Below are 16,306 nucleotides of genomic sequence, written 5' to 3' on the forward strand. Positions count from 1 at the left end.
ATTTTCACCAAGCCTTCCCTCGTCCAATGTCGACGCAACCCTACAGTAAACCCTTCGCAGCTCCGCCGTTCTGTTTTCGAGATGATATTGTGCTCGTCTATAAAACAGGTGCTTTTACACTGTACAACCCCAATAAAACAGCTTAATGCTCCTCTTATCTTTACAACAGTGTAGACACGACGATAACAGTTTGTTATCTACGGAGAGGCTCATTTTCCTGAGGCAGCTGGACGCAGTGTATGAATTTCATTTTATGGAATGGGACATGACAATTCAGCGGTGGAGAGATTTCAACAGACGGAGAACAAAAAAACCCAAAACATAATGCACACCATTTCTCCGCCTTCTCAGTTGAGTCTGCACAAAGTATAACTTGTTCCTCATTAGATATCTTTGCCTCTTTTTGATAAAGTGAATTTCATGACACAAGTTCCTTGTTCCTTCACATAAAAAAAACCCCCCCATAGGCTGGGTTTTTGTTCCAGGGCCAGGTAAACCACGCTAGCCAAACCTTCCTCATATCACTGAGCTGTTAGTAAACACCTGTTGTCAAATTTGAGCTGCAACAACAGGCCCTGAAGTAGTGGGCGAGTGAAAGGAAATGCTACTTACACATGGGCAAGGCTTCACAGCGTCGCTTGGAAAGAAGCCAACCTCTTTCGTCGACAGGATTTTGCCCTGTAACCACAGAGAGATAATTGCGTTATGTACATCTGGCTGGTTCTGTCTCCATAATTCAGGAACAATTAGCTTGCAACACAGAGTGGTGTAAATTTACAGCCCTAGTTAACTATTGTTGAAATAATGGCTGGCAGGAAGAAGGAAAGAGGATGAGTTCCTTATTCCTCCCGTGGTGATGAGTCTTTAAGCTCAGTGCCTTGATTTATCAACACCGGAGAGACTCAGTCCATATAAATAGGGGTTTTCTGGAGGCCACAGTGTGGTTATCTTCCTCTCACTGACTCATTCGCTGTGGGTTGATGATGCTGTTTTTGTTCTGCGCGCTGACAAAATATTTGATTTATACGGGACAATAACTCAGGCACGCATTCCGGAGCTGCAAAGAAAGTGAGGCTCCGAAATGAAAAACATTTAGACTTTTGGGCATTTACATTCAGAAATGTTGCTTTAACTTCAATATGAGATTGTTGTTGTTGGTTGGTCTGATATCTAGAGGGGTGAATAAAAAATAAAGTCTCTTAAATGAACACAGTTCTACATTGTGTGAAAAATACATGTTTGTTTGCTTTTTGTGTCCTTGTGTTTTGCATTTACCGTTTAAAAAAAAAAGAAAATAAAAATACACTGCTGCTATACTGCCTTTTTAAAGGTACTTAAAATCACTTTTCCTGCCATTTTATGTCCAAATTATAATGCAATACACCGGTATATCTTCTGTTCATGTCTGAATGAGCAACCTGTAAATTGCTGTTTTTGGTTTTGACCTTACTTTGAAAACCGTCTAAGCTGAGCTTTTACTATGCTTGAGCTAAGCCTAAATCATCTCTGATGTTTCGGGCTAACCATCTCCTTGAATTGCTCTTTATTGTGACATTCTAAATACTTTCTAATTTGCATTTGTACAAGAAAGCTGTTACCTATTTGCATTCCAAAGTCTATGGATGGAGCGGGAAAGCATTGATATGGCCACCAGGAGAAGCAGTAAAGCTGCGTTCCGGACAACACAGAACAAAACAACTCCCAAACTCCAAGAATAGTATGATGGAACGCCACACAAAATCAGACTTGAAAACTCGGGGCAAATCACTTTACCACGTCTTTATCAGGGAGCAGTTGTCTGATGTCGCACAACAATGGCAGCACCCATTGGGAAGGGGGTATGATTTATAAATGACAGTATTTGTATCAGGCCTACAAATGAAGTATTTAGATATGTTTCCAAGTAAGTAAGCCAAGTTTTTCGCGTTACTTTTGGCATCCTGCACCTGAAACGCCTCGAGGTTGGACATTGAAAATGATGTCTGAACTTTGTCCAGAATGCAGTATAAGTCACACATGCAGTGGCATGCACAATCAGAGAGGCTAGAAAACCTTTTGGGTTCTGCATTTTTTTTGTTTGAGTGAATGGGTGCCATCTTTGAGTCCAGTGTTCAGATCTTTTAATACATGTAATCCACGGTCGCCATGAGCAACCACAGACACATTTGGCAGGCGGTCATCAGTTCCTTGTTGATAAATGAATCTAATGTGCTCTGTCTAAAGTTTTGGTTTGCAGAGCGTTAACCACGCCAGCATCTGTAGCACCAATACATTACACATGTGCTGTGTGAGCCAGACTGGGTTGATTTGATTTGAAAAATATATTCCGAGGATTCCAGGGGTTAATTGAGGGTCCGAGACCACCCATGTGTTGCACTCTGGCGTTTGAGGGGTGTGTTCTCCAATTGCAGCCGTAATCTCTGAGGCACAGGTAGCGCGCTGGCAGCTAAGCCCATTTTGATGGTTTCTGGCCATCAGCCGTCACATCCCTGCTACATCAGGACATTTCAGACGCCCTCGTGGAGTGCCCTGCTCTCTGCCGCATCCTCGCTAAGAGTGCGATAATGATTACAGCTGGTAACATTGACAGAGTAAACAGATGGTTGCTGTTGAATGAAATGAAATTACAGCAATCGATTCTATTTGTCACGCAACCCCAGCGCAGAAATGATTACGGTCTGCTGGCTGCAAAGGTGATGGATATTGAATGTTTGCTGAGTGTGGGGCTGTAGCTGCCTCTGGTTAAGCTATTACACAGGGTTAATTGAATTCTGTGTCTGTTTTATCTGTTTCGTATCAACTATGGTGAGATTTGTTTGTTTCCTCGTTCCATGTCTGATCTTACAGCCGTGTGTCAATACAATGCCCCGTTCAGGCCCCCAGTAAAATCTCCCTTTTAATTAATGTGATGACTTTTATTCGGCCTCTCTAAGTGACTGCTACGACACAATGCATGACATTCACAGGAAAAAAACGGCTCTTATTTTTTTCTTCCTCTGCTGAGGTTTTAAATCACATGTGTTGTCACATAACAGTAATTGCTCTCGTAAGGCAAACAAACATTTCCAGTGTGTGGGAGTTTCCTTATGAGACATGCTGTGCTGCGTGCATAATTGTCAGTGGGTGTTTACATGTTACTAAGAATTCTATTTTCAGATGCAGCTCCTCAAACACAACTGGAATGATACGTTGACACAGCCACCTGTATAAAATGTCCATCTCACAGTATGATGTCTACAGCAACATATATTTAGCACAAAGCAAGGACATTAGTGCAAAATCTATTAAGTAAAAAATGGACCACGCAGTCTGACCAGATCTGCCTTCTAATAAAAAGGCAGAGCTGACTAACTGATAAATCATCCTCAGCCTATTACAGAATATGAGGTCAGGATAGGGGTTAGATGGACTGACAGTGCAGGAAATAAAGACATTTAAATACAGTACGCCCATTTTTCTTGTGATTAAGAGATAGTGTGACCTCTGACCTGCCACCAGGGGCTGTGAATGTCAGCGCAGATTAATTCGATGATGTCACCCGTCTGGATGCTGAGCGCAGGACCAGACGCAGGGCTCGGCACGCCAAAGTAGTTCCTGGTTACCAGCATCTTGGGCAGACCTGCAGGAGACATACAGTTAGCTTCTGCTTGCTGTTTGCAAAAAAGGGGATTCATGTAGTTTGAACGTGACTGAATGAGAAGTGTACTGAGAGTGTGAGATGAGGAGTGCAACAAAGGTGTCAAAGGCTGCCATCAAAAAGACTCGGAAACAAATCTGGCTCATCAATATTCACCTGTATGTAACACCACACAGAAAAATGGTATTTTCCATATTTTCCCTCATTATAAAGAGATTAATGATGTAAATGTTTTAATAATGTGCCTAATTGTCTAGCCTATTTTAGATTTCGTTTTTTTTTTTGTTTTTTTTTAATGGACCATAGGTTTGAAAAGTGAATTTAATTGAACTTAAAGCCCCTATTAATCACATTGTAATCAACCAATATGAGTGAAAGAGGACAAAGGTAAAAGAAATGTAAACCTATTTGGCTACTTTTGCTTGAGCCTGGCTCCATATGAGTCCGTCTACGCGTCTTTGTGTATGCGAATGCGAGTACTGTGTGACCTCGGGTCAAAATGTTTGCCATTCTAAAGGTGCGTCTTTGCTCCACTAAACTATTCACAGCCCCCATTATAGGTGCTAATGAGAGGGAGTTTACATGTGTGCGCACACAAACACACCCCCCGTCACAGGTGTGCTGCCCTTGCAAATCAATTGGACCTATTATCATATCAGAGATAAGCAGCAGTGCAGTCCAGTGCGAGGCTGGTCGTTAGATAAAAGATACGTGTGTTTCGGTGTGGACGCTGTTGCTCCTGGGGGAACGTGTGAGGAAGATTCAATCAAACTCCTAACTTTGATTAAAACTGATTCCCCCGTCACACTGACCATATAGATACGTAGGAAAATAATTGTGTTGTTTTCAGTATAATATTCCTGGTGGTTTTATTGGCTCAATCATCAACTCCCTTTATTTTTTTCTTAGCTAGCTCGTCTGTGCATACCTTTTCCCACAACTGCTACATGTACAATGGAAGGCCTGATCAAAGAAAAGTACTCCCCTGGCAATATTTGACGTATTCAGCCACTACAAGACGTGTGTTCTAATCAAGCCGAACTTGTTTGTATGAATGACCTCAGCCGGCGCCTTTTGATTCTGCACAATGGCCATCGCTGATCCCATTATTGACCGAGAAATCAGTGAAAATGAATTATAATATGACTATTATGAACCATCCGCCCATGCCAAACAAACCCCAACTTCGTATCTCACATGCCCGACACAATGAAACCAAATGTGCATATCTCTCTGTGCATTGTGCGCCGATAGTGTTGTTCGGCGACACAATGTGAGAAGACGGAATTCAAGTGTGAGCATGAAGAAAGGCTGGAGCTTAAGGCAAATAATAGAGAAGTCAACAACACTGTATTGAAAGCTAATACATCTATATCTGCCTTGCTTCTCTTTCACGCTCTGTTCCAGCGCTGAGGCACTGAGGCAGGCAGCCTGACATGTGCTAGCCCGCCTCAATAGGACTTCTAAAGACACAGGGCCATGGAGAATTGAGTCTTGGGGGCATGAATTGCATTCCTATCCTCACAAGGACAAGCCAAGTGTTAGTGCACCTTTGAAAACAGACAAAGAGAGCAGCGTCGAAATATTATGAAACGCCGAGGGCCGGGGCAATCAAATGCCTATTGATTTTAATGCGTCTTCAGTCAGAAATGATTTTCTGCGGCATAATGGATGGAGGGTGGAAAAAATGAGTGTTGAAGCCAGGTTTATGAGAGATTAAAGGGGCCTCAGCGTGGCGTAGGCGCACACATACACGCACGCGAAATTCGAGGGGCTGCTGTGTGTTATTCATAGTCTGTCGCAGAAGGATTGAGAGACGGGAAGCCACAGAAGGAGGAAGGCAGAAACACAACGGCAGCATTTACTGCTTTTACTGTAAACGCGTCTGTCGCTTGCCAATCAATCCGCTCTGGTTTAGGTTTTAATCAACTTGACCATCTATATGAGCCGTCATAATCACATATTGATACGGTCTCGGGTGTTGCAATAGCTACCAGGCGCACCTTCCTCTCTGACTGAGCCAGGTAACCTCTGACACCAGAAGAAAAACAAGCCATGCTGGCAGCGGTCATGCAAACCTGTGGCCAAGCTTAATAAAAAACCTAATAAGATGATCTATAGTAAGCATCGCAGTACTTCCTGGTTGATCTTTTTAGGTTAGTCGATCAGCAGAAAATCTACTGCAAACATTTTGACATTCGATTCATTGTTACTGTCACTGTTTCTTATTCTCAAACTGAGACGATTTACTTCTCATTTTTCTCTGCTTTCTATTGAGACTATTAAATGTTTGCATCATAAATGACCAAAATAAAGCAGAAAATCCTTTCATTTAAGAAGCTGGAACCAGAAAATGGTTCACATTTTTGCTCATCAGTTATAAAAATAGTGGTTGATTCGTTTTCTTTCGATTAGCTATCATTTTAACTTTGGAAATACAATCATCAGATTACTCAATAATGATAAATACAAAATTAAGTGCTGGTTGCATATCTAAAAGAAAAGGTGTGGCAGCCTGAAGATAATTCATTTTCATATAGTGAAGCTAAATGAAATGTTGTGTCAAGTGTGAATCATCTGAATAATCACACACAGTTCTTGGTGAGTCAATTTTGTGAGGAGAAAGCAACGTTTTTTAAATTGACGTCAGCTGAAACTCGCAGCGGGCTGATGTAGAGTAGTTGCACATTTTAACAGTTGCCTGGATTACCAAAATACTAAACTCTGGTCATTTGTCTTTTGAGGCAGCAGTGTGTCTGCATATAAACAACTTCCAGCGTGGAGAGAACAGACTGCACTGGAGGGAGAGGAGGATGTGTGCGAGGCCGGGGAGGAAATCTGGTGTTGTGTTCTGAATTTCTCACCTGGATCTCGATCTTTGCCCTGTAAACAGAGAGAGAGAAAGTTACACACCGAAAGCGGGCGAGCGCCGACACACACACGCACACAAACTCGCGCAAATAGGAATGTTTCATCAACTTCTCCATCACTAGCACGCACACAAGAACCACTGCCGTGATTTAAGTGGAACCTACATCCTCTTCTTCTTCTCCTATAGCCCACTGAATCAATTACACATTACATTCCTGTAGAAGCGAGGTATGTTCGGACGCATGGCCTGACGCTATACGAATACATCCTCCTACAGCTGCACACGCCGTTAATATTCCAGCCCAGACTTCTATCTCTTCTATACAGACCTCATGCGGCGGCGGGCCTAAAGTGGACAGCACTGCATTAACATCACATGCACAGACACCGCAGGCAGACTACTGTGTGTCCCGCTGCAGCAGAAATATCTGAAGTTAGAGTAAAAGTAAAACTGGTGTGATTTTAAAGGACAAATGAGGCTACTTTTGCACATTATGACGTTTATTTCGGTTAAAACATGTAGACAACTGACAGTGACATTCAGTATTTACAACTCAAAACAGTAGACCTCTAATGACTTAATTGGTTAGTTGCCAGCTGGTAAATCAGTCACCAGCTATTTTGATAATTAAGTATTCGGTTTGAGAAAGAGAAAAAAAGTTTAAATTCTGATTAAATCGGAGTGTTTTTCACACGTTTTTTTGACATTTAATAGGGTTATAACAACTAATCAATGAATAGAGAAAATAGCCAACAGATTAATCAACGATGAAAATGACTGTTAGCTGCATCCCTACACAATACAATTACTGCTATTAATACTGCTACTTCTACTTTCAATAACAACATTACACCACACTGTACAAATCCACTCGTTTTGTGCGGACTGCAGCAGAGCAGCTGGTGGACAAGTTTCAGCTGCTTTAAAAAAAAAAGTTTGGATTTTGTATTTCGACTTTGTGTTCGGCACCTTTCAGTTCACAGAGAACACGTCTCATTAGTCACTATACAGAGCCCGACACCATAAACCAACGCAAGGGCCGCAGGGACACAGTTTCAACCTCAGCTACGTGCTCCAGCCGCTGTGACGGGATGGTTTTGTGCAGTTTTAGCCTCAGTTATTGGCATTTCTCCTTAAGTAAACTGTTCTAAGTCTAATTTCCCTGCCCTGGGATGCTTGTGAGAACTGCAGCGGCGAAGCACACAATGGTTTTGGCAAAAACAAAAACAAAAAAACACTAGACGCTAGACACAACTCGGGGTAAAAATCTGCAAAAACAAGCTTGTTTCTTTCCTCGCGTCAGGTAGGCTGCGGCGAGTTAAGTCAATTGGAGTCTCCTTGGCAAATAGCTGCAGGAGAGAGCAGTCTTCAAAGTGCAGCAAAGCTTTGGAGAGGAGGTGAGCGGCAGACACAGACGGTATACGCATCAACGCGGACACACACACACACACACACACACACACACACGCACAGCAGCAGCTCACCTGAGTTCTGACGGAGCCGGGATCTGAAAGAAGTTTGAGAACAGGCATAGTGAATGACGGGTTAGCGGGTGCACGCAAACACTTGCACACACTCGTCGGTACAAGGCAACACTCCCTCATTAGTGGAGAAGGCGGACGCTCGTGTCTGACCGTGGTTCGCTTTGTTTTGCTGCGCTGCCACTACCTGACAGCCGGGGATAGAGGAGGTAACGAGGCTGGGGGAGGTGGAGAGGGAAGGAGGTGGTGTGTGTGTGTGTGTGTGTGTGTGTGTGTGTGTGTGTGGGGGGGAGGCAGACCTGAGGTTTTTGCTCCACCAGTTTCTTTCATTGGCTCCCTGAGGGACAGGTTACACCCCCTAGACACACACTAGCGCACACCTTTGGCGTACACACACACACACTCACGCTCCTGTACCTGTACAAACAGAGCGATTGCATAAGCATACCTCCACACTCACGCACATGCTGGCTGTCAAGAGAGCCGCAAATGTATGTGCTGTACCTACAGTACCTACACACACACACACGCACACCACACACGCACACACACACACTTCTCTCAGTGGGCCTGTTGTTCCTCAAAGTGAACTTTGACCCGTTACGCAAACATCTGTCGAGGGAGCTGATAACAGAGACAAATGTAGGTAAACAATGTCTTATCTCTGACACATACATACACACTCACACAAGCACACACACACACGCATATGACCCTCTACTATGATTGTGTGTTTGTGCAGCCTTGCAGGTGCATTGGCAAAATCTGTTGACGCAGACACGGTGGTGGCTCTGTGAGCGTTAGAGTAAACAACGTTCAGTGTTGTTCGGTAGTGAGAGTGGTAAAAGTACACGTCACGGAAGTAACAAATTAAAATGTCCCCCGTCCCTGCTCCTGAAATGTGAGACTTCTAGAAAATACTGCCGCATGTTCGTGTGCCAGCAGAGGGTGAGCACTGTGCAGAGTAATGACAATGGGAATGCAAACCGACATCCCAGTCTTCACCAGCTCTGCAGCCGCCGGTGTTGCCCAAATCTACTCAGGTACACAGTGTGCCCAGGTGGGCCTGGCAGTGGCGTTATTGCCTCTGCGACCTGATAGCGCTGTGACAGATGCCAGGTCCAACAGAAGCTGGCAGCTTGCCACAGGGAATAGAACACACACGCACGCAAGTGTGACGTGCGGTGTTACGGGTGCAGGCTGCACTCGCCTGGCTTTAAAAAAACAGCGTGCAGAGTTTTGGTGCTCTGAGAAAAAAAACGAGCGTGCACTTTCAAGACCTTAAAGAACTTCCCCACAAACAAAAAAGTGTTCGGTTTTTTCCCACCTCTTCGCGCTCTCCATCTCTCGCACCCTCACATGCATGCAGAGGACATGCTAAGCTGGTTTCTGAAGACCTTCCTTTCATTCCACGCGTCTGAAGTTTTTTCCCCTCCGTTTCTTTCAGAGCTGTCAGCGCTCCTGCACAGGGAGCTGAGTGACAGATACACAACAGGGGCATAATAAAAAAGTCAGGAGTTTCTTAAAACTCCTCAGTAAAACTACTATTAAGCTTTGGGGATCGGTGCAATGATACACGGTGACGGTTGCCTTTAAGGTTCTCTGAAGTGTCAAACCCACCCAGGGAAGCGGGGGAGCGTTTGAACGAATATCTGCAATACTGATCCAATATTTGGATGACCTTGTTTTGGGGGAAATAAGGGCACGTTTTTGAAAGTTTTTATTTATTTGGGCCGAACTCTCCGGTTTCCTCAATTCCGCTCGGTGCGATCCTTGTCAGAAAGTCCCTGCGTGGCGTCTTTTCATCGCAGTGCAACGAATCTCCCTCCAACACGTAATTAGTCACATCAGACACTCACGCACCAGGGTCATGCACCATTGTGTGTCATCTGTCACTCTGCTCACGCTGCTAGAAAAGTGCTATTGTGTTCGTACAATTAGATTTCATATGTCCCTTGAAAGAATTTTGTTCAGTGACACATTGTTAAGACCAGACTTGCTTGCAGACTGGACTGATATGAGGCCGTGCAATAAAGTGGTAGACTTTGGCCGTGTTTGTGTGTGTTAATCAGCAGCGGTGCGTTACCTGTTTTTCCACAGCAGCCAAAGCGGCCAAGGCATTCTTTATGGGCACCTAAACCGCACTTGGAGCAAAGGTAGCCCTGGTAAAAGATGCCCCTGCAGACAGAGTAAAGGGAAAAGTTATTACACTGATTGCACACATAGTAGTAGGAGTTCATCAATATCACAAACAGAATACTGTAATGCTTGGATCCAAGTTGCAGGAAACAGGTTGCCACTTTTTCTGAAATCATAGCAGGGAAACCTACTGAACCTTTCTCAGGTTTTCCTAAGCCCCAAAATGGTGTATCCTGACATCTATCCTGCATCAGTTCTCATTCTGGTGAAGGTTCAGATCGCTCTGGCTTGTTTGTATTTCTTTAAACCAATCATAACCCAGGCTGGCTCCAAGCCCATGATGCATTGATGTGTTGGGGTGAACTCATTTTGAGGAGGGGTGTCCTGGCATTAAAGTGGATAAATCGCAGCATCAGAAAAGGTGAGAACTGCTAGCTCGCTTATGTTCATACTGTAAGCGGCGAGGTTAGGGCTTTTTCAGAGTGTAGGTTGCTAACTTGGAAGACACAGTGGTAACTTTAATAACAGTAACACGCAGATAGTGGAAGGGAGGATAATACCGACTGAAAAAGGTCAGTCAGCGGCAGGCTTTATACCAGCAGACTACACTCAGTGGGTCATACTATGAGGTTGCTGGACGGATCTCTGTGAAATTTGGAAAGACATACATTTTCCCCTCTGGATGAGTTGTAATGACTTTGATGACCCCTTTACATTCCTCAAACCTAGCTGGCATTAGGGGTGTATATTATAACTTAAAATATTAATGCTGAGCTAATAATAGACAAAAAATAATTGAACATAGTTGTTCTTACTGTACACTTTTTTAAAAAAACACCTCCCTACACTTGTGTTTGTGGGATCATGTATTTGCTAAAAAAAAGACATAACACACAGTAAACACAATTAAAGTTCTATTTGATTTTTATGGTCACATTTTAATAGATATGGTGATAATATTATTACCATGAATTTGCACTGCCTCAATATTAGTGTAGTGAAAATCGGATTTCGTGACAGCCCCTGTTGGAATGCTAACATACCTCCTCAACAACAGTACTTATTGATATTACTTGATGCCATGTTAAATAAACCAACTTAAAATTTTAGGATTTTTAGGAAAGAAAAGACTGCAAGAAAGCTGCGGTCCAATCAGATTGCAGCTCATTTGTAATCAGCCTCTCGAGAGCCAATCCAGATCTTTGCTATTCCACCGACCCCCAGGTTGATCCCGTCTGCATCTGCTGGAACCTTTCAGACGAGGTCTCATCTCGAATGCAATTAATGCAATTAATCCCCTATTCGAGTACCCGGCACAATCTCAGTTCAGATATGGGTCTGTCTTAGAGGTCTTCAAAGTCTTAGGCTGGATTCCGAATTCAGGCTGCTCCACCTCAGCCAGCTCAGCAGCACTAGCCAGAACTGAAAACCTTTCTAACAAGTCCAAATCAGGTGTGGCAGGTAGTTAACCCAGAAAACTGTACCAGCTCATATCTGATAAAGACTGAAAAAGAAGACACTGACTTTCTGGTGCAAGCGATGCGCACGCACGTGCACGATGGAAGCAGCAGTGTGGCGTTCTGTTTTTTCCATTTGCATAACCATCTCAGAGGCCCTAATTAAAATGACATGAAAGTAAAAGACTGCTTTGCTCCGCTCTCCAGCTAATCGTCTGTTTAACCTCTTTGAGAAACCTAGCGTGGAGTTAAAGTGCAGGTACACACTGTTATTTTATTTTATTTTTTGCTCACTTCAGAACCGCGGGGTGTGTATTGCACTGGGAGACGTGTGTCTGAACATGATCTGAACCAACAGGACGCCACTCTTGTGAAACCTTCAGGATTCTTATGAAATCACATGAAAGGAAATATTTTTGGTATACAAACTTCTCCGAGACACTTCACTGAATATTTGGATGCTGCACGATGCCTGATTAATCGCGTCACGCCTCAGCGAGCCCGCGCTCTTGTTAATATTATCATAAAGCGTGATATGTCTTCTGAGTGTTTTCAATTATAACGCACGCAAGAGATGAGATAAGATATATAAGATGTGGTGTTTTCATATTCTTCCCCACATAAAAATGCTGTTTGGAAGTTTCTTTTTTGCTGTAGGATTTATAAAATAGTGTCATATACATCTTCAAAACCCCCAAAATAACATATCGATAACATTATCAGTCGTCATAATGACACCGCCCTGAGGAACAATCGTTATCTACAGACAAGCCGGAGAAATAACAAAACAACATCCGAAAATAATAATGAAACGCTGCATTTCAGAGGCTTCTCGAAACCTTCCCTGCATTATTCTTGTTTTTCTTATATCTTATCCTGAAAAAAAAAAAAAAAACGTCGGGTGAATTCGGCGCCCGGCTCTGTATATTCACAGTGCAATAACCTTGTCCCCTTTCCCCCATCCATCGCCTTGAAGAAGTGCTGAAGTGTGACAGACATTTTTCTTTGCCGTCCTCGGTAGGTAAAACCACTCAGTCGTTCCCGATGTGAGAAAGACCATGAGGCGCGGTCCTCCTCGGGGATACCATTCAGCGAATTTCAAAAGAAACTTTGTGTCGGAGAAGGCACATGTGCAGGGGAAGAGAGGAGTAAAAGGAAAGTGACGAATAGATTGTTAGGGTACACCGGAGAGGAAGAGGAAGGAGCGGAGGTCTTTCAAAGGAGTCCCGATGGTTGCTTGAAGGGAGAGGGTCTGCATCTCGTCCCTCAGTCTTTATGTTTGACGATAGCCTTGAAGAGATTTGTGTGCTGCTTCCAGTGTGTGTGTGTGTGTGTGTGTGTGTGGGTGTGTGTGTGTGAGGGAGACAGAATAATAACTGGCCTCTCACCTCAGCAGCATGTGGCAAGAGTTGCAGGAGGTGATCCTTTCGAAGGTGTGCATTTTAAACTCGTGGAAGTTGTTGGTGGCGTTCTCGGGATGAATGTTGGATCTGAAACAGACGAAAAACATTAGGTCGGTAAAAACATTTAAAAAAGGATATGAAATCTACCGGTAGGACTGTTGTTTCTATGAAATGTCACTAGATTGAGAACATCTGACCAAATAATCCAACCTTCACTGTAACATGTTGCTTATTTTTTTAAGTAAGAGTGCCACTTATGCAAATGTTAGTGCTGTTTATTTCTTTAATTATTCTGTTTTTTCATCACTCAAGTAAACACAGTACTCTCACATTTTACAAATGACCATAAATTCATTATCATTAAATGAACTCTTTTACTTACGGATGGGTAAAGATGAAAGCATTCTGAAAGGATCTTTGTAATATTATCTGTTTTGTATTCCTGGTCATTTATGTGTATCCATTAAGAGAAATCATGGCGTTTTGTGGCGAGTATTACATTAAAGGTGATGAGGTGGTTGTCAGACTTTTTGTATGGGGCTGTATTACGATGACACCTCGTGTGATATAGAAATTAAACCCCAACGTCAGTGTTTCGTGAGGTGCATTTGCCTGGGATAACTGAGGTCTCTATTTTACTCGTACTCACTGGCACGATCTCCTTAATATGATGTCAAGGCTCAGTGTGACGTCTGTTCTGCAGCAGACACACTATTAACATAGTTTAGAGTTGATTCGCTCTCCTTCTTCATGTGTTAGAAGCATAAACACACATTTCGGAGCTTATTTAGATCAAGCAGAGGATGCGCTGTGGCTGGACTTGAATATGACAAGCTTGTGTCGCCACTAACCTTTCTCTGTCATTAATGTAAAAGAACAATTTAGCCCACATCACAGCACAGCTGTTGGCTGCTGTTAAACATATTATGAACCATGATTAAATGTGAAAATGGAGGTTTGAAGAGAAATACAACCCTTTATTTAAACGGTACTAATGTGACAACATGACCTCCGTGTTTGGTTCGCAGGTAATATGTGGTGCAACTTTACTTTTTAAGTTCTGGACATGGCAGAATCACACAGGACTAAAATCACAGACATCCTCTGCGAATATTACATTTTACTAGAGTTCCCCAGGTAACACTATTCCCAAGATAATAGGGCTCAAGACTGTAGATCGATATGCTCGGTGAGGTGATTACATTAGCATTGAATGGGAGAAGAGCTGTGTGACGTGTTTTTTATTTTCATGGTTTGCACATCCCTCTGTTTGCATTTTCACTGTCTTAAACATTCCTCTGCTGTTTACACTGATTTCTTGCCTAAAGGGCATGACCGGATCAGATGCTAATGCGGTTCAAGGAGGGACTCCTTCGAAACACCATCCTGTTTATGAGCTGACGGTGCCACACGGAGCTGCACTCATCAACTAACTTAAGTCAGAAAATCAAATCCAGCGGACAAGAAATAATCAAGGCGAAAAAGAAGAATGCAAAACTGCTCTTTTCTTGCATTTAAAGTGCAGTGTCAGCTCGATTTCGAGTGTTGGGGTGTCCTTGAATGCACCACAGAGTTTTCCATATAGTCTCTGCTCATTGCACCTGATTTACTACATGTCAATAACATGACGCGTGCTACTCAATAAAAACTCATTAGATGATGGTCTTGATGTCCAGGGTCAGCATTTAAAGCTCACTCTATCATACATCGGCAAACGCTGACAATATCGTGCTGTGTGCACTCAGTTCGTAAGAGCCCCTGAACACACCTATTCCATAAAATGGAAGAAGACGAAGCTGTAAATTAAACATTGACCCCTATAGTAAGTTGTAGCAGAAGTTAAAGATGAGCCCGGATGGCGTCAATTTAAGGGGCAAAAGTGTTCTTCTTGCAGCCAACAAACTCAGGAACATTTCACTGATACAGTTCTTTGAAGTGGGAAGGACAGAATTGCAAGTAGACAGGCGAGGTGAGGTCTGCTTGAAATGAACACAGGAGGGTTTCTCGGCCCCCTTGGGACATGGATGCATGTGTGTGCGCGATTGATGTGCGTGCGTACAGTATGTGTGTGAGAGAGAAAGGGGAAAAAGAGAGGATTTAAACTAGTTTGCCTGTGGCGCAAATGTTTATTTCAAATCGTAAGAGGTCCTTCCTTTTCCTTTTGTTTTCTCGCCGTTTCAACAGCTCCGCATGACGACATCGCTCCATAAGCAGTTTTGCTTAACATGCACAAGTGCTGCTTTTTCAATGATTAGTCAAACCGGCACGCTACGACGTGTTCTCTAGGATATAGGACACGCAGCGCTTAAGATGGAGGAAACAGAAACAGAACTTCGATGGCGTCCTCTCCTCTTTACTGGGGTCAACCAATGTATCGGCTTAGTACTGAAGGTTATTTTCTAGAAATTTCACACCCCTGACAAGAAAGAGGGTCCACTTCATGATGAAAATAATCACACTGACAGATAATGAATATGTTGCTGTGGTGTGTTGATTTGAAAAAAATCTTGTGAACTTTCCCTTTTTTTTTGACTTGACATCTTGCTTGCGCTCAATGGTAGCTGCTTGAATTGTATTTTGTATTGTATTGACGCTTTCTGTTCCTGAAGCGGCGTGTCGATGCACACCTCGCGGCGGCTAAATCTCAGCTAGGCGGCGTGTGAGAAAACAACTTTTCAATTATCAGTAATCAGTTATCTCGCATTACTGCAGGGGACCTGTGATCATCTTGCAATGCTTCTCTATTCTCGATGCTCGTTAATTCCGCCTCAACCGCCGTTCGTTTTTTCTCACATCACCGAGCGCTCCATCGTCCTAATCTCCTCCCTCACACTTAAAGTACGGTGCTTTCCTTTGGAGGTTGAAAAGAATGTTTTCACAGATTTCTTTTCTTTTTTCTTTTCATTATTCACTTTTTCCTACGTGTTCATCATGCCCTTAACCAATTGTCACTGTTGTCTAAGAATAACCAAATCTATTAACAAGTATCTCAGCTCAACTCCAGGAGGTACAGGGAGGAGGATGTTGTTTTTCTAATCATATATTTATTGAGGAAATGATCAGTTCTACAGGAAAGATGTCAGTCTATTTCAACAATTAACGCTTAGCAGGTTCAATAAATTGATTAGTGTAACATTCTGGGTTTCTCTGTGGAGTTTCAGGGTGTTCTAAATGTTGTGTTCTTTTGGGTATTGACATTAAAGAGGCAATATGTACGCATTTTAGCTGAAATAAAAAAATGTAATTTTAAAAACTGAAATTATCAACAGAATGTGAATAATAACAGTTTTGACATTATGATGTCTCTGTATTGTGTT

The 16,306-nt window shown here is 42.9% G+C and overlaps 1 protein-coding gene across 2 annotated transcripts in view; it reads right to left on the reverse strand.

Moving 5' to 3' along the window:
- vav3a (vav 3 guanine nucleotide exchange factor a) overlaps positions 1-16,306 on the reverse strand; it is a 107,239-nt gene that overhangs the window by 18,665 nt on the left and 72,268 nt on the right. For both annotated transcript variants that reach the window (XM_030397940.1, XM_030397942.1), the window contains exons 16-21: positions 12,975-13,076; positions 10,077-10,168; positions 7,994-8,016; positions 6,502-6,520; positions 3,489-3,619; positions 613-678 (exon numbers count right to left, since the gene is read on the reverse strand). In XM_030397940.1, coding sequence (XP_030253800.1) covers positions 613-678; positions 3,489-3,619; positions 6,502-6,520; positions 7,994-8,016; positions 10,077-10,168; positions 12,975-13,076 — 433 coding nt within the window. The remainder of the gene's footprint in view (positions 1-612; positions 679-3,488; positions 3,620-6,501; positions 6,521-7,993; positions 8,017-10,076; positions 10,169-12,974; positions 13,077-16,306) is intronic.

Source organism: Sparus aurata, chromosome 19 (assembly GCF_900880675.1).
Source record: "Sparus aurata chromosome 19, fSpaAur1.1, whole genome shotgun sequence".
In the NCBI taxonomy this organism is placed as follows: domain Eukaryota; kingdom Metazoa; phylum Chordata; class Actinopteri; order Spariformes; family Sparidae; genus Sparus; species Sparus aurata.